The sequence below is a fragment of the Bombina bombina genome, chromosome 4 (assembly GCF_027579735.1).
Source record: "Bombina bombina isolate aBomBom1 chromosome 4, aBomBom1.pri, whole genome shotgun sequence".
NCBI lineage: Eukaryota > Metazoa > Chordata > Amphibia > Anura > Bombinatoridae > Bombina > Bombina bombina.
Genome location: NC_069502.1, coordinates 546,846,592 through 546,874,440, shown reverse-complemented (window position 1 = coordinate 546,874,440; position 27,849 = coordinate 546,846,592). Strand labels below are relative to the sequence as shown.

The window sequence follows — 27,849 nt, the reverse complement described above, 5'->3', positions numbered from 1 at the left end:
TGTGCACTCATCTTTAGCTTGTTATCTATTACTACTCCCAAATCCCTTTCCTCCTGTGTTTGGCTAAGTCTTGTCCCATTTAAAAAATACATAGCCTGCTTATTTTTACTTCCAAAATGTAGAACCTTACATTTTTCCGTATTAAATCTCATTTTCCATTCACTTGCCCATAGTTCTAATTTTAGCAAATCCCTTTGCAAAGAGAGTTCATCCTGCTCTGACCTAATGACCTTACTTAACTTAGTATCATCTGCAAAAATAGAGATGTCGCTATTTAATCCTTGCTCCAAGTCATTTATAAAAATATTAAAAAGAACAGGGCCCAGTACTGATCCCTGGGGGACGCCACTGATTACCTTTGTCCAATCTGAGTATGATCCATTTACTGCTACTCGTTGCTCCCTATCTTTTATCCAGTTATTTATCCAGTACCAAAGGTAATGTAAAAAATCAGCATCTGGAAAAGAACATTTCCCACACACATTAGAGAAATTCTTCCTCCACTTACTCAGTCTGCCATGGGTGATGTAGTCTTGGTGTATAACTCTAACCTGAGATTCCCTAAGATCAGCTGCTAAGGTAGCGGTCCATGCCAGTCTGAGGCTGTTGTACACAGTATCTGTAGAAACCAGCAATTTAATGTATTTTTCGTGTTCAAGGGTGCATTATTTCAGAGCCCTTACTTATACTATTGGAGCTGCCACAGCCAAGACATGTGTAACACTCACACCTCTGAGTCATAATGCAGTTCTGTCCCATCTTTCTCTCACCACCAATATCAGCCCTGATTAGTTGACCCTGATATTCTTGTACCTTGTATAGTCAGGCATAGGAAAAGATGTAAAGGATTCCTCATCAGAATGACAATCCCTCAAAGTATACTGGTGCTTTCTAATAATTCTCAGTATATTACTACTTAGGGGTTATACTCAGAGACAAAAAAACAATCTCTTATTGTCTCCTCTTGCCCCATATTTTGTCTCCTCATATATTGTCTCCTCTTGCCCCATATTTTGTATTTGTCTATGTGACCCCCTGTATTGTCCATTACTCTTTCTACTTTGCACAAACCTTTCACCCATTTCTAAGCCACTGTCTACATCAGTAACAATTCTTTTAACCCTTAGTAGCTGGTTCCTGGGTAATGAGTTTATCAAAGTGGGTGGATGTGCACTGGAAGCATGCAATAAACTGGTTTTAGTCTGCTACATGGTTCAAGGCCCTGCTTTTTTATTATATCCAGCAGATTTAATACAACTGGCTTTACTTAGCATTCTGTTTATTGCTATAATCGTTACCTACTTTTGTGTCCTCCTAGCCATTGCTTATTTCTGTGTTCTACTAGTCATTATGGCTATTATCTGCTAAGACCTCTGTTGAACTCAGACCTCACTCCCCAAATGACCTAGTGGAGCAATGACCTCTTCTTTTAAATGTGACATTACTGGCCCCTGTCATGCTCCGGTGTACATGCACTCAGGACACAGACCCTTGGGGCAGTGGTAGGGAATTGGAGACACAAACCCCTGACTCGGGGAAGAGTATCCTGGACGTGGATAGATGATATTCTGTGATTCATAGTTGCAAGAAGTTATTGTAGAATTCATGGAGAGTAAAACATATGTATACAATATATTCTGGCTTCAATGGAAACATAAATTGATACTGTGACTTATAGTTAATAGGAGTAGCTGCAGGATTCATGAGTGAAAAATATAGCAATGTAAGATGTTGAGGCTTCAGCGTAAACTGGTAGAAGATTGTGACTCATAGATGCAAAGAATTGCTGCAGGTTCATAGTACTTGATATTATTTAGAGCTGTATGCCAGAGTAATAAGCATAACAGCACAGGTGATAGACAAATTGTATAAATAGCAAGTTTAAGGCATTAAATATGGTTTGTGCATATATTGGAGAATCACAGGAAAGCTGTTTAACTGAACACATAGATGCAGAGTTCTGAATATATTAATATATTTGCAGGAGGATATTTAAGCTATGACAACTTATTTCAGTGAATAGTTATAAAATTCTGAGTATGATGCTGTTGTAGCAATTAGAGAGTGACTATAATCAAATGCATACTTGTAATTTAGAAAAAGTTCAGAGTTTGCCAAGTAGCAGTGTCCAGGAAACAAAATGGGAATTATATGGATACATGCGATTAGATGATTTTAAGCTTAGCTAAAAGGAAAGGCTGTAGTTTGAATATGCTGGTAAAATCCATACTGGAACACTGACAGACCTCTGTTGTTCTGGAACAAAACTTCAAAGCAAATGCAATGCACATTAGGCCTGAGATTTAAAAAGAGACTGAGGGAATCAGGTGCATGAATGATTTATTAATTTGGCAGGTAAGTTGAATGCAAATACTCCCCAAAAAGTATGATTGTCAGTAGTAGGGAAGGCAGTCTTAAAGGGACAGTGATATCAGGCAGGTATATGTTACAACCCCCTAGTATTCAGGTGATCATTATCATGGGCACAAGGTTTTTATAGAGGGGCTATTAAACTCCCCCTATGACTAACTTATTGGAGAAAAAACCTTGATGAAAACAGGGCAATTCAGTAATTTTGAAAGAGAGGTCACATACCATTCTATATCATGATATACACATTATAGAGGTGATTATCTGTACCAGACTGGCAGCAGGGAGGTTTTTGATAAGAAGAGTGGATCTTGTCATTTGTATGTACTTGTCTTGACATAAAAAATCTAAATACTACAAACATAAGAGACATAAAAGGACAAAAAAGATTCAAGATTTGTTTAATATCAAAGAAACAAAATGTTCAAAAAAACTCTAATACAAGATAGAACACCGAAAATCATAAAGCAAAGCCCTCTGTGGTTATCCACCACTTCATACAGCTGATCACTGAGTCTGACAACCAACCCAAGCAAAATATTTTAACTTGGAGCGTCATTTTCAGCTGATGGCGGGAGCTTGTAAGAACCTTAGCTGAACGTTCTTTTATCCTGTAGTTATTGTGAGTAGCATTATATGCACTTTTTTTAATTCAAGTGTTGCAATAATCCACAGCACCAAATATTATAAACAAACTTTAGAAATTTATTCCAGTAGGTACAAACAAACAGTTCCCTTAATCATGCATAGAATCAACAGGTGTGCATTGAGCCTTTATAAAGGGAAACTTTAACCCTTCCCACACTTATCAAAATTACAATAATACAGCGCCACCTAGCTGGTGTCATATAATAATGCATTCAACTATAACAAGTTACCTTGCTTTTATATTTAATCCTTATTGATAAATTATTCTATAATACAAACCTATTAAAAGTTACCTATATTAGTCAAATGCCTCTAAATATTTAACCTTATAGAAACACAGCAAAATCGAACTCCCTATTTAGGCCCACAGGAATCATGGTGTTAAGTTTATGGATCGAGAAGGATTCCTTTTGTTTTAATAATTGTTCCCTATTACCTCCTCTATATAACCTACCTATGCCATCAATTATTTGCCACCTGAGATGACTTATACTGTGCCCAGCCTCCAAAAAATGACTGGAAACAGGGGCATTTAAATCTCCACAACGGATATTTGACCTGTGTTGACTCATCCTATCTCTCACCTTACTGGTCGTCTCACCTAAGTAAATCCTCAAACAGGGACATTTTATTAGGTAAATGACATAGGATGAGTCACACGTGAAATGTTCCCTAATTCTGAATTTTCTACCTGTTAAGGGGTGTAAACAATCTTTGCCTTTAATTACCATTACAACTGGCACATCCCAAACACGGGAAAGTGCCAGTATTTTTAGATGTAATATAGGTTTGGCCCTGTACCTTTCTAGATCCCACATCACTCTTTACCAACTTGTCTTTTAAGGTAGGTACTCTTTTATAGGCCATCATGGGGGGATCCCTAAAGGCTATGATGTCAGGATTACAATCCTTAAGAACATTCCAATGTGTGTATAATCTTATCTTAGAGATATCTTTACTGTAAGGATTATACTGAGTAACACAAACTATACGCTGTGGCTTTTTCTCTTTCTCAATTGTGACAGGTACTTCCTCTAGAATCCTCTTTTTCTCCTCATTTACCAAAGGACCAGGATAACCTCTATCCTTAAACCTCATGGGCATTTCATTTAATCTCTGTTCTGCCAACAAGTTATCTGTTACTATTCTTTTAACCCTTAGCATTTGGCTACGTGGGAGAGAATTCTTTAGTCGATCAGGATGATAACTATCATATGCTAATAATGTGTTTCTATCAGTGGGGGTTTTTGTGAATATCTACAATTAACAAACCACTAGAGTTCCTATATGCTACAGTATCTAAGAAAACAATACTTTCCTCGCTGTGTAAAAAATGGGGGTATTTGGCCATTCTATAAATAGATAAGTAAACAGGGATTTATCAATGATATTTCTTTGGACATTGGTATCCTTCTCTCCTTTGTTGGACAGCTGAATAATGCTGTCAATGGAGTGAAGTTCATGGTTTCCTTTAGTGAGGAAAGTATTGTTTTCTTATTGTTTTCAAACAAAAGAAAACAAAGCAGGAATTAAGGTGCAGTTTGTGCATTGTTTGGTGCAAGTTTTTTTTAATTGCTATTAAACACACTTGAGTTTTCTTTGCTCTGTTTGTCTCCCATGTGTGTGGTGTTTTCTCTTGTGATTGGAGCTTTTGTCTGAAACCAGCCACATCAGACTCTATGCAAAATATACATTACACCCTGAAGCTCTGATGTAATTTCATGTACTTTTTGGAACATACAAATTTATATTAACTACGTAATGTATTTACTATACCTATGACAGCAGGCACAACACATAAAAATGCCCCTCTTTAATATGATATGCTTCATGCTCCTCTTGAAATCAGATGATGCTAGTGCCCCTAGCTTTAGAAAGAATATTGTTATGTGACACCTCTTTTGAAAGAGAAGCCTGGCACAAGAGATCACCTAATATAACCATAAGCATTTCTATCAAAATGATGAGGGGTTAAAGGGATATTAAACAACCTGTTTCGTTGTTGTAATATAAAAAAAGCAATAAGCAGTGAAATATACTTAATAGAAATTATTGCAATTTGCATTATTCAGTTATTTAAATGGATTTTACCTTTTATTTGTTTTTAATGTGTAGTGTCCATTACTTTCTTACACAGCCCTACAAGGAGGCTGTGGTCTATACAGGAAACTTATCTAGCATGATGTCATTAAACTTCCAGAGTTGGTTTAGTATTAAGTGAATAGACTACGTAAACAGGGAGTCAGATTTGCTCATATTAAGAACTGCCAGAATAAAACTTAAGTTTCAAAATTGTTCTACTTTTACCACACTTGGGGCAGGGGCTACAGTGAGAAATTCTAAGTGCTAATTTTGCAAGAAAACCAGTAAGTTGTTTGCTGTTTTTTACACAACATGTTTCTTCTTATGTTTACTTTGATTTAACATATTTGTTTTTAGCAAAGGAGCACTGTTTAATATCCCTTTAACATCTGTTACACACTGAGGCACATGAAATTTCTTACCTATGGCATGGAGAGTCCACAACGTCATTCCAATTACTAGCATCGGTAATTCTAATAGCTCCTGCATGGCCTCGCAGGATCTGGTTTGCGGATCTGGTAAGGATGTGATCTCTTCTTCCTTGGAGGTTACCTCTGAGGAAGGACTTTCTAATTCAGGGTCCATTCCTCCATCCAAACTTGGATTCTCTGAAGCTGACTGCTTGGAGATTGAACACCTAGTTCTGTCTAGACGTGGTTTTTCTGAAGCGGTCATTGATACTATGCTTCAGGCTTGCAAACCTGTTACTCACAAGATTTACCATAAAGTATTGCGTAAATACCTTTATTGGTGCAAATCTAAGGGTTTCTCCTGGAGCCGGGTGAGAATTCCTAGCATTTTATCTTTCTTCAGGATGGCCTGGAGAAAGGGTTGTCAGTCAGTGCTCTGAAGGGTCAGATATCTGCACTGTCTATTCTTTTGCACAAACGTCTGACTGATTTGCAAATTGTTCAAGCTTTTGTTCAGGCCCTGGTCAGAATCAGGCCTGTGTTTAAACCTGTTGCTCCATCTTGGAGCCTTAACCTAGCTCTTAAAGTTTTGCAGCAGGCTCCATTTGAGCCGATGCATGTTGTTGATATAAAACTGTTATCTTGGAAGGTTTTGTTTCTCCTTTGTTTCCGCTCGCAGAGTTTCTGAGCTTATTTTTTATACAGATAAGGCGGTCCTTCGTACTAAATTGGGGTTTCTCCCTAAGGTGGTGTCGGATCAAAACATTAATCAGGAAATTGTTGTTCCTTCCTTTTGTCCTAATCCTTCTTCTAATAAGGAACGTCTTTTGCATAACTTGGATGTTGTGTATGCTCTAAAATTTTACCTACAAGCTAATAAAGATTTTCGGCAATCTTCTGCCCTGTTTGTTGTTTTCTCTGGAAAGCGTAAGGGTCAGAAGGCCACTTCTACTACCCTTTCTCTCTGGTTAAGAAGTATGATTTATTTAGCTTATGAGACAGCAGGACAGCAGCCTCCTGAGAGAATTACGGCTCATTCCACTAGGGCTGTCTCCTCATCTTGGGCTTTCAAAAATGAAGCTTCTGTGGAACAGATTGTCAAGGCGGCAACATGGTCCTCTGCTTACTTTTTCCAAATTCTACAAATTGTATTTTGCCGCAGCTGAGGCCTCTTTTGGGAGAAAGGTTCTTCAAGCGGTGGTGCCTTCTGTTTAGGTCCTCCTGCCTTGTGTCCCCTTGCTTAGGTATTGGTTCCCACTAGTAATTGGAATGGCGTTGTGGACTCTTCATGCCATAGGAAAGAAAACAAAATGTATGCTTAACTGATAAATTTCTTTCTTTGCGGGCATGGAGAGTCCACGACCCGACCTCTTTTTAATTATAATTCAGCAGTTTTGTTTTAGTAAACCTCAGGTACCTCTATACCCTTGTGTTTTTTTTTTTTTCCATTTTCCTTCAGCTGAATGACTGGGGATTATGGGTAATGGAAGTTACACTTAACAGCTTTGCTGGGGTGATCTTTGCCACCTCCTGCTGGCCAGGAGTTGAATATCCCACTAGTAATTGGAATGACATTGTGGACTCTCCATGCCCGGAAAGAAAGAAATTTTATCAGGTAAGCATAAATGTTGTTTCTTTATCTGTAAAAGCCAATCCTCTTTTAAGTGAGTGGTCCTGAGGCCACACAAGTGCCAGGTGATTGTAATAACAGTGAAAAATACATTTCGGCATAATCCCTATTTTAATTTTGTTTTGTGCACCATAACATGCACAAGCAAAAATATTGTCCTGCATCTTGTAAAAATCTGTGGATACATTGACCAAACCGAGACGAATGCAATGCTTTGTCGTTTCGATGAGGTTACTGTACAAATATTACAGAATAAATTCATAGTTTTTAAAAACTTTCTATTTTGGTTAAACGACCTTTAGACAGATTTTCCAAACACATCCCAACCATCATTAGTAGTTACTGCAGGCTCTGGTATATATAACAATACACTGTAATTGCACTTTTATGCAAAACTCCAGCTAAATAATTGACGTTTCTGGGAGGCATTATTGTGTTATTGTAATCAAGTCTACTGATTGCAGTTTGGGTTTTGTGAAGAAAACGTTTCCTACAATTAGTGAGCCTAAAGCAGCGCGACTTATTGTGGAACTTGCTTTATGTTTATAGTAATGAATGAAAAAAATGATCACAAGTGCTGATTAACAAATATATTTGTCTTTTATTATTGTCATCTGTCTCGTAGGGTAGAGCGTCCCTAACTCATGAAAAGGAACACTTTGCCCAGGCACATGAGGAAATGAAGCATTTGGAGGATGTTGTCAAAAATATCAAACCATCTGCTTTAATAGGTAACCATTGTTTTGTTTTTTACATTGTTATTGCTTTTGATGTATTTACCAAAAAAGGAGGAATCGTATATAAGTTGGCAACTACTTATTATGTGTTAATAGAATTCTGTCCTTTCAAAAGTCACCAATTCAAATTATGTGGGATTAAAAATGACTAAGACAAAAAGTAATCTAATTCTTTGTTTGTTAGTGCTCTTAAATATTAAAATAAACTACCAATTGGTGTAACAAAATGGTAATGGAAGTTACCATCTTGTCTAATGTCTGACTGTACAGAGAGGAACAGAATCATATATGTGTTTATATGTGAGGGATCCATATCCACTTTCCCTTGCTAAATAGCGTTTAGTCATCGACCTATAGTGTTTTCTGTGCCGATGTTGCAAGGCGCACTGAAAATATATCTAACTGTTGTACGGAGAAGAGCAGTAAGAAGTATTTCATCACAGCAGTGAGACACAAATTCTTGTACATCAGGTGCATTAGCCGTACATAGGGTTTCCAGCTGTCAATCACAAAAATACTGTACAATCGCTAGTTGACTGAGCACGATGATAGCTGGGGTCACTCAATGCTCCCCCAAAAGTCCCCACCCTTGATCCAAACGCGTAAATAAATATATACATCATATACATCAGTAATATATAAATCAACCATTTAACTCTTCAGCTGCTGCACTACACATGCACAATATAGTGTTTGTTTGACCCCCTGACTGTGGCTAATTGTTTTTGCTCTGTTTGTAATGCATTGAGGCATATACGGCCTGTTACATTTAACTAAAACCCACGAACTTGACATTTGAGTGCCCAATATTTTTATGAAGATTTTACTGGACAGCCTGCTAAACTATAGGACTGTCCCGTTAAATACTGGACACCAGGCAAACATAGCCATAGATGTGAGCATAAATAAAGTGACTAATTTTTCTTTAGAATTATTCAACTTACTAGTCAGGTAATAAACTAAAACCAATAAGTGTAAAGACAAATCTCAAGTACCTCCCATAATAAAGATTAAATGATCACCCGCTCAGCTGCTTCTCAGATCTTACCACAAGATTTAAAACATATCCATAAGCAGTATAACTCCTAGTTGCAACACATTCACACATTCCAGGTTGCTCTGTTGGGTAGAGTCAGAATTTTCTTGGTTCCTTATTTTCTTATTTTTTTAATACCTTTAAACTCACTATTATCTAATGGTTTCTCTATTGGTTTTAGTGAATGCATGATCCATAGATGAATCTAGTTGTTATCTAAATGTATGTGAGAAGCTTGTTGATGGATTCAACATGGATAGAAATACAAAAAAACTATTGGAACAAAGTTCCACAAAAAGAAATGCTATATTAGCACTTTATGCCCAGACTATTCGACAGGTAGTAACTTGGTTTGATAAAATGTAACTTTTATTAATCCTTTTAAAAGATGGAAAACAACAAAACAAATTAAAATCCCTATCTGAAATCCAGCTGCTGTTCCAGAAGTGTCCCTTAATTCCTTTTAGTTCAGCCTTTAAATTATTTGTATAATATCTTAGGGACACTGTGGTTATTAGATTAGGGTTGCCGCTTTATTGTTATTATATTTCTAAGAGTATGATTAATGTTTAGTATTAGATATTCTTATTATTGAGTCACATACCCAGTTGTGATTGTTATTGGATGTTGAACGTTTTTATTTTTGTTAATGTTCACTTACATATATGTAGTGCTGAGCGTTACAATTATTTCTAGGTACTTATATAATCCTAGTATTGATATATTGATTGTATATATTTAAAAAAAATGAGAATATTTACTAAGTGCCTTCCTGATTACTCTCCAACTTAATTATTTCTTGATTTGTGTATGTTGACGTTTGGGTTGCTATTTCTCGATTGTATATATGAGTTGTGATTAGCTGATTCAATGGCTTTTATATATTTATATATTTTATATATATTTTATATAATTTGTCCACAACATGGGTTTCCTGAGTGGATTGGATTAGTGGCTCAATTTTGGAAAATATATGGCTCATGTATATTCCTTCCTCTTGTGTGAATACTTGCAATATTACTATCGCCTCCTATAAGTATGCTCTGATACAAAGGTATTAATTTGTAGTAACAGTTGCATATCAGCCACTGTTTCTACTTATGACTCATAAGATTGTCCGCTACTTGTTTATATACAAGCGTGCAATGGTCACCACTCTGCTAGTTATTATATAAATATGAATATGACAGATTGAGTAGATTTGAGTTATAGTGTTAAAGTATACTTCAAATTATCGCCTAGATTTAGAGTTCTGCGTTAGCCGTCAAAACCAGCATTAAGGGGTCCTAACGCTGGTTTTTACCGCCCGCTGGTATTTAGAGTCAGTCAGGAAAGGGTCTAACGCTCACTTTCCAGCCGCAACTTTTCAATACCGCAGATCCCCTTACGCCAATTGCGTATCCTATCTTTTCAATTGGATCTTCCTAACGCTGGTATTTAGAGTCTTGGCTGAAGTGAGCGTTAGAACTCTAACGACAAGACTCCAGCCGCAGAAAAAAGTCAGGAGTTAAGAGCTTTACGGACTAACGCCGGTTTATAAAGCTCTTAACTACTGTGCTCTAAAGTGCTCTAAACACCCATAAACACCCATAAACTACCTATGTACCCCTAAACCGAGGGCCCCCCACATCGCCGCCACTCTAATAAAAAATTTTAACCCCTAATCTGCCGACCGGACACCGTCGCCACCTACATTATCCCTATGTACCCCTAATCTGCTGCCCCTAACATCGCCAACACCTACATAATATTTATTAACCCCTATTCTGCCCCCCCAACCTTACCTACACTTATTAACCCCTAATCTGCCGACCGGACCTCACCGCTACTATAATAAATGTATTAACCCCTAAAGCTAAGTCTAATCCTAACCCTAACACCCCCCTAAATTAAATATAATTTTAATCTAACGAAATAAATTATTTCTTATTAAATAAATTAATCCTATTTAAAGCTAAATACTTACCTGTAAAATAAACCCTAATATAGCTACAATATAATGAATAATTATATTGTAGCTATTTTAGGATTTATATTTATTTTACAGGCAACTTTGTATTTATTTTAACTAGGTACAATAGCTATTAAATAGTTAACTATTTAATAGCTACCTAGTTAAAATAATTACAAAATTACCTGTAAAATAAATCCTAACCTAAGTTACAATTAAACCTAACACTACACTATCAATAAATTAATTAAACTACCTACAATTACCTACAATTAAATCAACTAAATTAAATTACAAAAACAAACAAACACTAAATTACAAAAAATAGAAAAAGATTACAAGAATTTTAAACTAATTACACCTACTCTAAGCCCCCTAATAAAATAACAAATCCCCCCAAAATTAAAAAACTCACTGCCCTAATCTAAATTAAAAAGTAACCAGCTCTATTATTTTACCAGCCCTTAAAATGGCTTTTTGCGGGGCATGCCCCAAAGTAAACAGCTCTTTCGCCTGTAAAAAAAAAACACCACCCCCCAACATTACAACCCACCACCCACATACCCCTAATCTAACCCAAACCCCCCTTAAAATAAACCTAACACTACCCCCCTGAAGATCTCCCTACCTTGATTCGTCTTCACTCAGCCGAGCAGTGATGGACCAAAAGAAGACATCCGGAGCGGCAGAAGTCTTCATCCTATCTGGGCAGAAGAGGACATCCGGACCGGAAAACATCTTCATCCAAGCGGCATCTTCTATCTTCATCCATCCGACGAGGAGCGGCTCCATCTTCAAGACCTCCAGCGCGGAACATCCTCTTCTCCCGACGACTAAACGACGAATGAAGGTTCCTTTAAGGGACGTCATCCAAGATCGCGTCCCTCAAATTCCGATTGGCTGATAGGATTCTATCAGCCAATCGGAATTAAGTTAGGAAAAATCTGATTGGCTGATTGAATCAGCCAATCAGATTCAAGTTCAATCCGATTGGCTGATCCAATCAGCAAATCAGATTGAGCTTGCATTCTATTGGCTGATCGTAACAGCCAATAGAATGCGGGCTCAATCTGATTGGCTGATTGGATCAGCCAATCGGATTGAACTTGAATCTGATTGGCTGATTGAATCAGCCAATCAGATTTTTCCTACCTTAATTCCGATTGGCTGATAGAATCCTATCAGCCAATCGGAATTCGAGGGACGCCATCTTGGATGACGTCCCTTAAAGGAACCTTCATTCGTCGTCTAGTCGTCGGGAGAAGAGGATGTTCCGCGCCGGAGGTCTTGAAGATGGAGCCGCTCCTCGTCGGATGGATGAAGATAGAAGATGCCGCATGGATGTAGAGAGCCTCTCAGATAGAGAGGAAGGAGGGAGGGGAAGGAGTGGGTAGGTGGGAGGGAGGAAGTGGTAGGGGAGAAGGCAAAATTGGGAATTGGGGGCCATCCACATAAGGTCACAAGTAAGCTAAATAGGTGACTGTCATAGGGGGGGAGCAGTCAGGGGACTATGTGTCGAGTTGTTGCGTTGGGTTTCCAGTCTGTGTTATAAGACTCCTTCCAGTCAGCCCAGATCAATTCAAAAAGGTCAGATTTATTTAGCTTGTAAAAGATATCTTTTTCCATTGTGCAAATGTATGCCATTTTGTTACAGATCGTCGCCCAACTTGGGGCCCGTTCCTTTTTCCAGGAGCATACAATAGAGTATTTAGTGGTCATGAATAAGTAGATGCAAATATATGCTTGATTTTTAGGAAGGGAATGTAGATTTAGATGAAGGGCTGAAGTAAGCAGCCTGGGGAGCCTAATACCGATACCCTGTAACACCGAAAAACACTTTTGCCAAAGAGGCTGGATCACGGGGCACTCCCACCATATGTGAAGGGCGTTTCCCCTGTGCCACAATTCCGCCAGCATTTGGGGGACGCTTTCGGGAATATTTTCGCTAACCTAGTAGGCACATAATACCAGTGAGAAAGAAGTTTGAAATAAGTTTCGTACAACGTTGTGCAATGGATAGCTTTCTGGGTCAGGGAGAAAGCGCGTTCCCACTCCTCAAGGGTAGTGTGCCTCCCCGTCAGCGTTTCCCATCGGGATAGGTGGTTAGGGGTTTCCGGGCACTGCGACCCGCCTAAAAGCACATAATGGAAAGAAAGGGGCCTACATAACCGATCTCCCCTTGCCCATACGGATTCCCAAAGAGTTAGTGGTCTATCCAGGTTGGGTTTAAAACCCCAACTACATAGGAAGATCTTGATCTTGATCTTGACCTGGGCCTCGACACTGATCTGGGATAGTTGTTTAAATGAGTCTCGAGGGGACGTGGACCAAAGGTCCGATACACTATTGACTCCAAGTTGGGCCCATTTATTAGGATGAGAGTCTTGCAGACCCGAAAGAAGACACGCGATAGACGCGACTGGGGAGGGGTGTGGGGCCACATGAGGATGGTGCCGTATTCTATCCCAAAAGCCAAGGCATTCAGAGACGATAGGATTGATTAGGACTAATTCCCTACGACAATGTGGCGGGTCCAGATTAGGTCCCGCAAAGTGATTTGAAAGGGCAGCGAGGCCTGTTCCAAGGATTTCCATTTGGCATCCGACAACTTCACCCCCCATTGGGCAACATGGGTAAGCATTGCACCCTCGTAATACCGTACCACTGACGGAGAAGCTATGCCCCCCAATGATTTAGGGAGTTGAAGTACTCTGTGTGTGACTCTAGGGGGTTTATCCATCCAAATGAATTTGGTGAACCCGCTTTGGAATTGAAGAAGCAGATGCCTCTGTATTTTAATGGGCAGGCAGTGGAATAGGTACGTCAGCCTGGGGAGGAAAGACATTTTCAATGCCGTGATCCTCCCCAGCCAAGATACATGTTGGAGGTTCCAGTCCTTCCGGAGGGAACGGAGCGATGTTAGAAGGGGAAGATAGTTATCTTTGATTGTTTGAGGGAGGCTACTAGAGATCCTGACACCCAAGTGTAGAACAGAGTGTTCAGTCCAATTAAATTTATAAGCCTCTTTGAAGGAGGCTAACTGTGTCTCTGTAAACCCTTGCGTGTATACTTGCGTTTTTGACAAGTTTAACCTGTAGTAAGAATGGGCCCCGAAGGTGGTGAGTATATCGAGGAGTCTGGGTATCGCCTGCTCAGGCTGTGACAAGAAAAGAGTTACATCGTCAGCAAAAAGTGCGATTTTGTGCAGGGTGCCCGACAGGGTGACACCTTTAATTTGGAGGTCAGTTCTAATCTGCTCAGCCAGGGGTTCGATTGAGAGGGCAAACAAGAGCGGCGAGAGGGGGCACCCCTGTCTGGTGCCATTTGTAATGGAGAAGATAGAGGAGTGAAAGCCCAAGCCACTCACAGATGCGGTAGGGGTGGAATAGAGGGCCTGAACGGCCGCTATGAAGTCGGGGGGGAAAATGGAATCTCTTAAGGACTGCCCAAAGGTATTGCCATCTGACCCGGTCGAACGCCTTCTCGGCGTCAAGAGAAATGACCGCGAGCGGCCTACGAAGTCGTGAGGCAAAAGTGAGTATGTTAAGGAGGCGCCTCGTGTTATCTGGGCCCTCTCGGAGGGGGACAAAACCCACCTGATCCGGATCTATAAGGGAAGGAAGAAAATTAGCGAGACGATTAGCTAGAATCTTTGAATAGAACTTGATGTCCGTGTTTATCAAAGAGATAGGCCTGTAACTCGCGCAAAGCGACGGGTCCTTGTCGGGTTTAAGGATGGTGACAATATTGGCTTCGAGGAATTCACTCATAAGGTGGCCCTCCTCCCTAGCCAAGTTATAGAATTTTAGTAACAACGGGGCAAGTTCCTGGGCATAAGCCTTATAGAAATGAGCCGGGTAACGATCTGGGCCAGGGGACTTGAAAGACTTTGCGTTCTTAATAACTCTCAAGACTTCCGGAAGGGAGAAGGGGGAACTCAGGACGTCACGTTGTTCTGGGGCTAGCGTGGGAAGCGACAGGGTCTTAAGGTAGGTCTCCACAACCTCCTGAGAGGAAGACCTAGGAGACTCGGCTGTGGCTATATTATAGAGCTTGGCATAATATTCGGCAAACGCGTCACCTATCTGAGACGGGATCTGGAGAAGAGAGCCTGATGAGCGTATGGAATGAATCCGGGATGCTCCCAATCTGTTCCTAATCTTGTTTGCCAACAGGGTATCAGCTTTATTTCCTTTATAGTAAAATAGGTGCTTAAGCTTGGTGAGGTTAATTTGGGTTCTGCGCAGTTCAATCCTGGAAATGTGGTCTTTAATCTCAATAATTTGAGATGTGGTCTCAGCTGTGACTGCACTTCTATTGCATGCTTCTAGTTGTCGTAATTTAATGTGGGCTTGCGAGAGGGAGAGGCCTGCCTGCTTTCTAAGATGCGATTGTTTAGTGATAATAATACCTCTGATTGTAGCTTTAGCCGCACCCCATAATGTGTCATCTCTGACCGTTAGATTGTCGTTAGTTTGAATAAAGTGGGTGATATCCCTGCGGAGTTCCTCTCTAAAGGGTATGTCCTCTAATATCTGGTGGGGCAGTCTCGTGCGCGTAGTGTTGGTAGAGATAATGTTGGCCTGAACAAGGTCATGATCAGACCAGGCACAAAGGGAAATCTTGGCCATCTTAACTAAGTCTAGGGAGTCAGCTGTCGAGAAGATGTAATCAAGCCTTGAGTATAGCTTGTGGGGGTGAGAGAAATGAGTATAGTCGTGATCTTTAGGGTGCAGGGCTCTCCATATATCGTACAGGCCCGAGGCAGACATTATTTGCCGGAATCTGTGTGAAAGTTGTGAAGCCGTGGAGGGTTTTGGGACTGTAGACTTGGGTCTTCTGTCTAATAGGTGGTCCCAGACCATGTTAAAGTCACCCGCTATGAGGACTCTCCCCTGTTGGACTTGAGAAAGGGCATGGAGAACATGTTTAAGATATCGCGGCTGCATGGAATTCGGGAGATAAACGGACACTAGGGTATAGGTAACATGGTTTATTTTACAGATAAGAATAACATATCTTGCCTGGGGGTCTCTAATAACTTGAACTTTTTCGAAGGCCAGACGCTTGTGCAACAATATAGCAACTCCTCTAGCTTTTTTAGAATAAGAGGCAGTTTCAATATGAGCCTGGGAGGCTCTTTGTCCAGCCAATGGGTCTCCTGAAGGAATACCACATCTGGGTTATGGTGTTTCAACGTCCTAAGTAACTGGCTACGTTTATGAGGCGAGTTAAGTCCTGGTCACATTTTTTACATGCCCAATGAAAATCTGGCCATTAGGCGGCCGTCAAACCACGTCACCCGCCCACATCTTATTCTGCGCATGCCTAATATTTTTTAGTCAGTATTAGGTTTGGAGCGCGCTCCTGTTTCGCGCATGCGCATTTCGATTCTTAGGGGGAAAAAATCATAGCGTCATCTGCTTTCGCGGACCGCTCCGTAACTGAGAAGCGCATTGCTTTACTTGGCAAATAACATAGTACTGAATGAATACATTAGTGTTATTCATTGAGTACTATGTTTCTAGCGAGATTAATGCATGCACATTGGATGCCGGTATTGATGCGAAGCGCATGCACAGTAGACTGGCCATTGTGAACACGCATTGTAGATAGGTATAGAGCGGGTGGGACCGCTCTATACATCACCGAACAGAAAGATAGGAGTAGAGGATGGGAGAAGTTTGCAGTGTAACGGTAGGAACAAAAGATAATGAATAAAAATTTAATTATTTATATAAATTTATAAAATAGAATTAGCGATCATACTAATATAATTACAGGGAGTGCAGAATTATTAGGCAAATTAGTATTTTGACCACATCATCCTCTTTATGCATGTTGTCTTACTCCAAGCTGTATAGGCTCGAAAGCCTACTACCAATTAAGCATATTAGGTGATGTGCATCTCTGTAATGAGAAGGGGTGTGGTCTAATGACATCAACACCCTATATCAGGTGTGCATAATTATTAGGCAACTTCCTTTCCTTTGGCAAAATGGGTCAAAAGAAGGACTTGACAGGCTCAGAAAAGTAAAAAATAGTGAGATATCTTGCAGAGGGATGCAGCACTCTTAAAATTGCAAAGCTTCTGAAGCGTGATCATCGAACAATCAAGCGTTTCATTCAAAATAGTCAACAGGGTTGCAAGAAGCGTGTGGAAAAACCAAGGCGCAAAATAACTGCCCATGAACTGAGAAAAGTCAAGCGTGCAGCTGCCAAGATGCTACTTGCCACCAGTTTGGCCATATTTCAGAGCTGCAACATCACTGGAGTGCCCAAAAGCACAAGGTGTGCAATACTCAGAGACATGGCCAAGGTAAGAAAGGCTGAACGACGACCACCACTGAACAAGACACACAAGCTGAAACGTCAAGACTGGGCCAAGAAATATCTCAAGACTGATTTTTCTAAGGTTTTATGGACTGATGAAATGAGAGTGAGTCTTGATGGGCCAGATGGATTGGCCCGTGGCTGGATTGGTAAAGGGCAGAGAGCTCCAGTCCGACTCAGACGCCAGCAAGGTGGAGGTGGAGTACTGGTTTGGGCTGGTATCATCAAAGATGAGCTTGTGGGGCCTTTTCGGGTTGAGGATGGAGTCAAGCTCAACTCCCAGTCCTACTGCCAGTTTCTGGAAGACACCTTCTTCAAGCAGTGGTACAGGAAGAAGTCTGCATCCTTCAAGAAAAACATGATTTTCATGCAGGACAATGCTCCATCACACGCGTCCAAGTACTCCACAGCGTGGCTGGCAAGAAAGGGTATAAAAGAAGAAAATCTAATGACATGGCCTCCTTGTTTACCTGATCTGAACCCCATTGAGAACCTGTGGTCCATCATCAAATGTGAGATTTACAAGGAGGGAAAACAGTACACCTCTCTGAACAGTGTCTGGGAGGCTGTGGTTGCTGCTGCACGCAATGTTGATGGTGAACAGATCAAAACACTGACAGAATCCATGGATGGCAGGCTTTTGAGTGTCCTTGCAAAGAAAGGTGGCTTGATTGGTCACTGATTTGTTTTTGTTTTGTTTTTGAATGTCAGAAATGTATATTTGTGAATGTTGAGATGTTATATTGGTTTCACTGGTAAAAATAAATAATTGAAATGGGTATATATTTGTTTTTTGTTAAGTTGCCTAATAATTATGCACAGTAATAGTCACCTGCACACACAGATATCCCCCTAAAATAGCTATAACTAAAAACAAACTAAAAACTACTTCCAAAACTATTCAGCTTTGATATTAATGAGTTTTTTTGGGTTCATTGAGAACATGGTTGTTGTTCAATAATAAAATTAATCCTCAAAAATACAACTTGCCTAATAATTCTGCACTCCCTGTATAGTGGATGCATTGATGAATGCAAAACATATTAACTTTACCTTAACTTTAAGTATTTTTGGTCAGATATCAATGCCTAGATTTTTGGCTTGCTAGCTGACACTTTGCGTTTGTATCACAACTTGCAGTTTACACTTACACTGTATTTGGTAACATTTGTCATCTCACAACTTCCGGTTTAAGCTCTAACGTATTTGGCAACATATGTTGCGATTATAATATAAATAATCATCTTTTAGTAACTGTACTTTACTTCTATTTCGCAGCTTGATCTATAAACTTTAAAGTCTTTTTGCAACCTATGTTGCTGAGTGAATACAAATAATCGAATACCAAATTAACCATATATTGGCGTTTGTGTGATGCCACTTATAACTGTCAGCGTAGTTACTAGCTGATAGCGGCGATTCTCATTAAACAAGTTTTAGAATTTCAGACACTTTTAAAATATTGGGACCCCATCGTCTCACAACACCCCCCTGACGCGTTTTGCCAAAAGCTTTAGGGCCACTGTGGTGCAGGATATTTATATCCTTTCATTTACTTAAGTCCCTCCTCTCTTGAGGTTATCATTGGTTCTTGGTGGCTGCCTGTTTGTGCTTAGACAGCCGATTGGGATCCGTTATTTTGTCTCATCTCTATTAAAGGTGGTATTACATTTGTATATATAAATGATTGAACTCGTCATCTGTGTTTTAAGTAGGAATTGACGCTTACTATACGCTCACATTGCGCATCAAAATCATCTTTATGTGCTCCATACATTTCATACTCTGGTTAGACTTGTTCATTACCTTTATTTCTATCCTGTTGTTCGGAACATTGATTAAGGATAAATTGATTCTATTTTCTTTGGTGGTGATTTTTCACTGGTGATTCTACATGTGCAAGCATACTATTGTCCAATAAGATGTTAAAATATTGGTATTGGTTTGGGATCTCTTTCCATGGGGTATTGTTTTTTTATCTTTATCTATGCCGTCTCATCCACATTGGTCAGATGTGTTTTTTATTATTATTAGGAACATTTATTGCAAAATTGTGAAACCTGTAGTATAATGAACACATTATTTCTATTATTTTTAATTTTCGGGTTGTGTCTTTATACATTAATTATGTATGTGTAATTTAGGTTATGCCTTTATACATTGATTATGTATATGTGATTATTTTTTATTATTTACTATGTGCAGAATTATATAACATTATTTTTTAGGTTTACTGGCACTTTAATGTTACTCCAATATTTAGGGAGTTAGACATAGTGCTGTTTTTGTGTGTGATAAATTCATTTTTTCTGATTTATGTAACTGTGCATATTGATAGTGATCTTAGTGAAACGTTTATTGAAAAAACAATTATGTGATTACTGTATTTGAGCTATTAGTTCATTGCAGAGGTGACATTAGTGATTCCATATTATGAAGTGAATGTTATGTATTCTAACTACTGTGGTTATTGATATCCAAGTGGTTAATTTATACTGTGTATTATGGGCTATTACATTTAACTTATAATTACTTACATTGAGGTTTATTGGGGTATGTTTTTGAGTTTGACTAATAACCTAGTATTGTTACCTTAAAAAATCGTGACCTTTTGAACTTTTTTTTCCCATATATATTGTGCTTCTTTTGGTATTTGTCATTTAGTTGATATATTCCATTTTATATTATATCCTGTATTCCTTTGATCTTATATTTTGTTTTGTCTACTTCTTTAAGTAAAAACATGTATTTTATACTTAATATTCAACTGATGATTATATAAATCTTTATAAATTGTCTAATGTTTGAATATTCTTATGTTGTATTATGTGTTATTTTGATCTTATATTTAATCTACCTCATTTTGCTGAGTAGATGTTAAGTTTCTATACTTTATATTTGAAATTTTGAATGATTATAAACATCTTTTGTAATTTTTGTAACATTTATAGTGATGTTCTCTTATATTGCATATTTGGGAAATTAGCTATTTCTTATATACAGAAGCTTATAATAGTCTTTTATTTTATAAAAAGACATAATAGTTGTTGTTCACATTAATTCCATTTGGATGTACAGACTTTCTGATTGGAGGACGACTTTCTCCAGATCTCCTCCTCTAATACCCAATGATATCTGTTCAATTCCCCAACATTGAAGGTCTTTTGTGTTGGAGTTGTGGTTTGACAGAAAGGGAAATTCCACACTAGTTATGGTTTTACCATCTGCTGTATCTTTTCTCACATTTTTTATATTTCACAGATGTTCCATTAGTCTAATTCGGAGTTGGCGGGTTGTCATGACAACATAGTATTTCTGGCATGAACATTGTTAAGTACATATATTACTCCCTTTGTATTACAACTTATGTATTTTTTAATGGAATGAGTTCGACCAAATCTGTCTATTATTGTTCTTGTTTTTTTAATGTACTGGCAGGTGGAACAAGTTCCACATTTGCATGTTCCTGGTGACAAGGATGTACTTCTTTTCTTTCCACTGTAGGGGCTTCTTGTTATCATGTCCTTGATGTTTTTGGAGCATCTGTAGCTGATTTCTGGTTTATCCCCCAGTTGATTTTTCAAGATCGGGTCTGATACTAGAACATGCTAGTACTTGTTTATTATCTCTCTTATCTGAGGAGTATGTGAATTATATGTTAAGATCAACCTAGTTTTATTATAACTTTTTTATGTTTTTTTGGTTAATAATTCTCTTCTGTTAGTTCTAAATGCTCTTGATTTAGCCTTTTTAATACTAGTTTTGCTATAACCTCTATTCAGTCATCTTTCTTTTAATTCACCAGCTTGTTTATTGAAGGTTTTGAGATCCATACAGTTGCGTTGTACGCTCAGAAATTCTCCTGTAGGGAGACTTTTTAGGGTACTAGGTGCATGTGTACTCGAGTGGTGTAATAAACTGTTCAGTGCTATTTTTTTACGATGTAAATCTGTTGAAATTCTTCCATCTAGTTCTTTGCATATTTTTAAGTCTAGGAAGGCTATTTCTTTTTGGCTGTGTTCTGATGTTAGATGAATATTTAATTTATTGTGATTTAGTTTACTTAGAAATTCAAGTAATTTTTCCTGGCTTCCTTCCCAGATAAAGAAGATGTTGTCTATGAACCTCAGCCAAAGGGGTATTTTGTCTGTATATTCTGTATTCGTTTCCGTGAATACATATTCCGCCTCCCACCACCCTAAAAATAGGTTCGCGTATGTGGGGGCGCATGCTGTCCCCATCGCCGTTCATCTTGTTTGCAGGAAGAATTGATTATTGAAAGTAAAGAAGTTATATTGCAATATGAATTTTATTAGTTTGATAATAAATTCATTATGTAATTCACTTACCTGAGAATATTGATCTAGAAAGTATTGTACTGCTTTAATTCCTTTGTCATGTTTAATGGAAGTGTATAGGGCCTCCACATCTGTGGTGACCAACCATATATTATCATCAATGTAGATATTATCCAATTTTTGTAACACTTCCATAGTATCTTGCGCATAAGATGGTAATTCATGTACAAAGGATCTTAGTCGGTAAGCAACATATTGGCTAGCTCTTTCTGTTAAGCATCCCATTCCTGATAGTATTGGTCTTCCTGGGGGTTTCAGCTGATTTTTATGAATTTTGAGGATGAGGTAGAGGGTTGCCACTTTTGGGTTAGATACTGTTAGAAATGTTTTTTCTTTTGCTGTAATGATTGAATTTCTCTGTGCTTTGTCAATCATGTGGTTATATATCTGTTGATATCTATTTACTGGGTTAAAGAGTAGTCTCGTATAGCAATTTTTATCATTCAGTTGTTTATTTATTTCCCTCAGATACATTTCGAAGGGCCAGACTACAATATTTCCTCCCTTGTCCAAATTCCTGATTTTTACTTCTTCCCAAGTTTGTATTTCTTTCAAAGCCTTTCGTTCTTTGTACGTTAGGTTCTTTTTTTTTGGTTGAAGTTTCAAATCTGGAATTTCTTGACATACTAAGTTGTTAAAAACATCTATTTGAGATGCATGCACACTCTTTGGTACAAAGGTGGACTTATTTGTGATCGTATTTCTCCATTTGTTTTGACCAGACCCTTCATTTTCACTTAATAGGTCTTCTAAGTCTTTTAGACTGTTGATTTCTTCTTCACTCAGGAAACCCATGTTGTGGACAAATTCTATAAAATATATATAAAATATATAAATAAATAAAAGTCATTGAATCAGCTAATCTCAACTCATATATACAATTGAGAAATAGCCACCCAACGTCAACATACACAAATCAAGAAATAAGTAAGGTGGAGAGTAATCAGGAAGGCACTTAGTAAATATTCTCATTTTTTTTTTTAAATTTTATACAATCAATATATCAATACTAGGATTATATAAGTACCTAGAAATAATTGTACCTCTCAGCACTACATATATGCAAGTGAACATTAACAAAAATAAAAACGTTCAACATCTAATAACAATCACAACTGGGTATGTGACTCAATAATAAGAATACTAAACATTAATCATACTCTTACAAATATAATAACAATAAAGCAGCGAACCTAATGTAATAACCACAGTGTCCCTAAGATATTATACAAATAATTTAAAGGCTGAACTAAAAGGAATTAAGGGACACTTCTGGAACAACAGCTGAATTTCAGATAGGGATTTTAATTTGTTTGTTGTTTCCCATCTTTTAAAAGGTTTAATAAAAGTTACATTTTATCAATCCAGGTTCCTACCTGTAGAATAGTCTGGGCATAGAGTGCTAATACAGCATTTCTTTTTGTGGAACTTTGTTCCAATAGTTTTTTTGAATGTTGAACTAATGCTAGCACCACTCCTCCCCACATAAAACCAATACCCATAATTATCCAAAAGATAGGAGGAGTATGCCTATATAGTGCCCTTGTCTAATTTGTGTGTAGAGATGGATAGAAATACGTCTCTTAATTAAATTAAAGCAATAGGTGTCATTTTTATGTCCATTGTGTAACTTTTCCTTTCCCTTTTTCTGAATGTATTTTTAATATATCTGGTTTTTATGCTGTTATTTGTACAGTCTGCTCAGCAAGTGAAGGGACATTTTAATGCAAAAATGTTTACTCAGTTGCCATGTCCTCCTTGGTAGATACAAGACTTGCAGCTACCGAGCTGGATTTTACCTATGTGTTTAATAAATTTTTTGATGGCGTTAAATGCATAGTAACTTTTAGTTAGTAATGCAAAAATGACGTGTTATAACAAATTACAGTATATCATTTTTGTTATATATTTTTTCTCATATATATACTTGATAACAACTTATAAAAATATCCACAGAGTATAATGAAAAACAAAACCGTGATTATCACAGGGGAGGACTAATAACTGTAGAATGTAAATTGTATAAAAGTTTATTAGAGGGACATGAAACCCATAATATTTCTTTCACATTTCAGATAGAGCATATCATTTTAAATAACTTTCCAATTTACTTCTATTGTACAATTTGCTTCATTCTCTTGGTACCCTTTTGTTGAAAGAGCAGCAATGCGCTGCTGGGAGATAGCTGAACACATCAGGTGAGCAAATGACAAGATACAGATATATATGTGCAGCCACCTATCAGTAGTGCATTGTTTTTCCTGAACCTACCTAAGTATACTTTTCAACAACGGATGGCATGAGAACAATGCAAATTAGATTATATAAGTAAATTGAAAAGTTATTTAAAATTATATGCTCTGCCTAAATCATGGAAGGTAAATTTTGACTCAACCATACCTTTGAATTAATGTTATGTGCAAGGTGTATCGCATTTTTCATTAATGCATGTGGTATATACAGTACATTATATTTAATGTGAAGATAATATAGCAAAACCAAATAGAACAGTTTGAAGGTTTGCTTGTGGGATTAATTTACTAATCTCTTCTCTAGGTGTGGCAGCCATTGGTGGAGCTTTCACTGAGCAGATTATTAAGGATATGGCTTCCTTCAACAAAAGACCAATCATATTTGCCCTAAGTAATCCAACTAGTAAAGCAGAGTGTACTGCAGAGCAATGCTACCGCTTGACTGAGGTAATTTATTAGTATGTTAATGTGAAGTGTAAGATTATGTTTCTAATACACAGTTAATTTAAATACCTATCTATCGTTATTCATATGATCATAAACAATCCAAGTAAAAAGCATTTAAAGTATATATATACAAAATAAATTTAATTGGGTAATTGTTAACTGCATTCCTTGACCATGTGACAGTAATCTTTGAACTAAGAATCTTTATATATATATATATATATATATATATATATATATATATATATATATATATCTTGTTATACTTGACAGGCCAGATTTTCATGATATCTTAAAGGGACATGAAACCCAAAATATTTATTTTATGATTCAGACAGAAGTAAATTGTAATGTTTAAAATTATATTCTCTATTAACTAATTTGCTATATTCTTTAGCTCTCCGTTATTGAAGAAATAGCTATGCACATGGGTGAGCCAATCACACAAGGCATCGATGCAGCCACCAATTAGCATCTACTTATCCTATTTAGATATGTTTTTCATCAAAGGATATCAAGAAAATCAAGCAAATTAGCTTATAGAAGTCATTTGGAAAGTAGTTTAAAATCATGATAGAAAAAATGTGGGTTTCATGTCCCTTTAGCTAGAGCACAGGTGAAATAATCAGCTGACCCGTAACCATGGTTATGAACCTGCTCCCAGCCATTAGCTGATTATTTCACTTGTGCTCTAGTTAAGACATCACGAAAATCTGGCCTGTAAGGAGTACTTGAGGACTCGAGAAACGCTGACCTAGATCAATAGTTAAGTTTATGAATAAATTTGTACTTTTGTTGTTAAATAAAACCTATTGGGCGAGATTACAAATGGTGCGCTAATTATAGTGTGGTCGTGATAACCAAAATCACTACTATTAGCCTTGCAAGTCATTGGTAAAGCGCATTAACTAGACAAGGGTTAACACAGCCAAATTTTCTCAAGCACACCCTCTACTTTCAATGGATATCGCTAATGCTAATTTGTGCTGGTCTTACAAGTTGGAAGTTATAGTGAAAGCCGAAACTGCGCTATAATATTAAGTGCGACTTCAGACTTGAAATAAACTGTATGGGTTAAAAAAAAGTTTCACAAAACACATCAAAACACATTAAAATAAAGTGTTACACACATATATACACTTTTCCTTCCTAAGATAGGGAGAGTCCACGGTGTCATTCCTTACTGTTGGGAAATACAACACCTGGCCACCAGGAGGAGGCAAAGACACCCCATCCAAAGTCTTAAATATCCTGCCCACTTCCTCATTACCCCAGTCATTATTTGCCTTTCGTCACAATTGGAGGTGGCAGAGAAGTGTCAGAAGATTCGGAGAGTCCTGAAAAAGGGGTATCTGCCCTTCGAGATAGGACTGGAGTTTTAAGTAGTCATGTCAACCTCTCAGTGAGAGTATTGATGAAAGTTAGAGTCTGGAGATGCAGGGAAAGTTTTTCTGTGAAACCATCCAGACTACTGCTAGCAGCTCCTAAGCAATCAGTGTTGACGAGTTTCACTGCCTGCTTTCTTTCACTCAAGTCCATGTCAGGAGCGCTGCTATAAGACTGTCACACTTGAGAGGCTGTGTTCTGTTCCACAGCATGGATCCTGGAGGTAAGATTGTTTCAATTTTTTAAACATAAAATGCTATAACAGGGTCACAGTGTGGCTCCTTTATACCTTGATAGGATCCAGGGTTAATATCCTCGGAGGGGGGTTTATTGAACAGTTGGGATTAATTAATCAGTGTATTAATTATTTACATACTGCTTTGTGTGATTTTATTTTCTGGGCTCATAGACTGTGTGTTATTGGCTCGAACAAACTGGTTTCACGTTCGTTTTTGAAAGTTTTGCCCAGCTCCTATTAACTTGCTGTACTTTTCATAGCATGTGGTCTATGTTCATTTCTTCCTGAGGAGAGTGTTTCCTCTGTTAACTGTCTGGGTCTAGGAGGTGGTATATATATAAAGTTTTTATTTGTGTCCTCCTGTGGGTATAACCTGAGTTATGGAGGACTCTGACATGTTAGAAAGTACTTCTTCTGTACTAAATCATACCTGTTTATATTGTGAGAAGGCTGTGGTTTTCCCACCCACTCAATTATGTTCCACATGCCTTAACACTAAGGCTATTAGTCCCTCTGAGCCATCTACCTCTCAGTACTCGGTGTCCCATGAGATTACTACCTGTGCTACATTATCCACTCCATATGCAGTTCCCTATAGCATATCTAATCCTCCATCCGGAGGGGGTCTTCTTCCTACAGACTTTGCCGTGCAGTTACAAACAGCGGTGTCTGCGGCCCTCAGTGCATTACCTTGCTCTAACAAACGCAAGAGAAAGGTTAAACGTAGCTCTCCTGATCCGGAGTCATTTAAATATTTATCGGACTATATAATAATGTCCCAGTTATCCGATGATGAGTTAACCTCTGTAGCTTCAGAGGGTGAACTTTCGGGGTCAGAGTCCTTAGCGTCTAAGCCTCCTGCTGAGGAGGAACCATCCTTTAGATTTAAAATTGAGCACTTGCATTTTTTTATTAAAGGCGGTTCTGTCTACGTTAGAGGTTCCAGAGGCCGCGCTGCCTGAAGAACCTATGATACCTAAATTAGACAGAGTTTACGAAGACAGGAAAGTTCCTTTGACTTTTCCTGTGTCGGTTAAAATAGGGAACATTTTTAACAACAAATAAGAAAGAATTGGATCTTACTTTTCCCCCTCATCTACTTTTTCAAAAAGTTGTTCCCGGACTCTCAACTTGATTTGTGGGGCTCCATTCCTAAGGTGGATGGTGCTATCCCTACACTTGCTAAACGTACAACTACTATACCTCTTGAGGATAGTTCTTCGTTCAGATGGATAAGAAAATGGAATCCTTTCTGAGAAAGATGTTTCAACATATGGGATTTTTATTTTATCTGGAGGCTGCAGTTGCCATGGTTGCTGGAGCAGGTACTTACTGGTGCCACTCTTTGTCGGAACTCATTGAGGTGGAGTCTCCCCTCGAGGATATTTAAGACAGAATTAAAGCTCTGAGAATTGCTAATTCTTTTATCTGTGATGCAAACATGCAAATTATTTGCCTAAATTAAAAGGCCTCTGGCTTTGCGGTCCTAGCCCGCCATGTGCTCTGGTTAATGTCTTGGTCTGCGGATATGACTTCTAAGTCCAGACTCCTTTCTCTTCCCTTCAAGGGAAATATTTTATTTGTTCCAGGCCTGGACTCCATTATTTCTACAGTTACCGCAAGTTAAGAAGAAAAAGTCTAAGGGACGACAATCTTCTAATATTTGTTCTGACAAAATTCAACGTCAACAATCTTCCAAGCCTGAGTAACCTAAGACTACTTGGAAGCCGGCTCAATCCTGGAATAAGTCCAAGCAGAACAATAAGCCCGCCAAAAACAAATCAGCATGAAGGGGAGGCCCCTGATCCGGCATCGGATCGTGTAGGGGCAGACTGTCTCTTTTTTTCAGATGCTTGGCTAAGGGACGTACAAGATCCATGGGTCCTGGAGGTCATACTCAGGGATACAAGATAGGCTTCAAATCTCATCTGCCCAGGGGCAGATTCCTACTATCGAACCTGTCTACAGACC

General features: G+C 38.3%; 1 protein-coding gene across 1 annotated transcript in view; it reads left to right on the top strand.

Moving 5' to 3' along the window:
• ME1 (malic enzyme 1) overlaps positions 1-27,849 on the top strand; it is an 809,599-nt gene that overhangs the window by 728,837 nt on the left and 52,913 nt on the right. The window contains exons 10-11 of the mRNA XM_053710486.1: positions 7,766-7,871; positions 24,112-24,254. Of these exons, the coding sequence (XP_053566461.1) occupies positions 7,766-7,871; positions 24,112-24,254 (249 nt within the window). The remainder of the gene's footprint in view (positions 1-7,765; positions 7,872-24,111; positions 24,255-27,849) is intronic.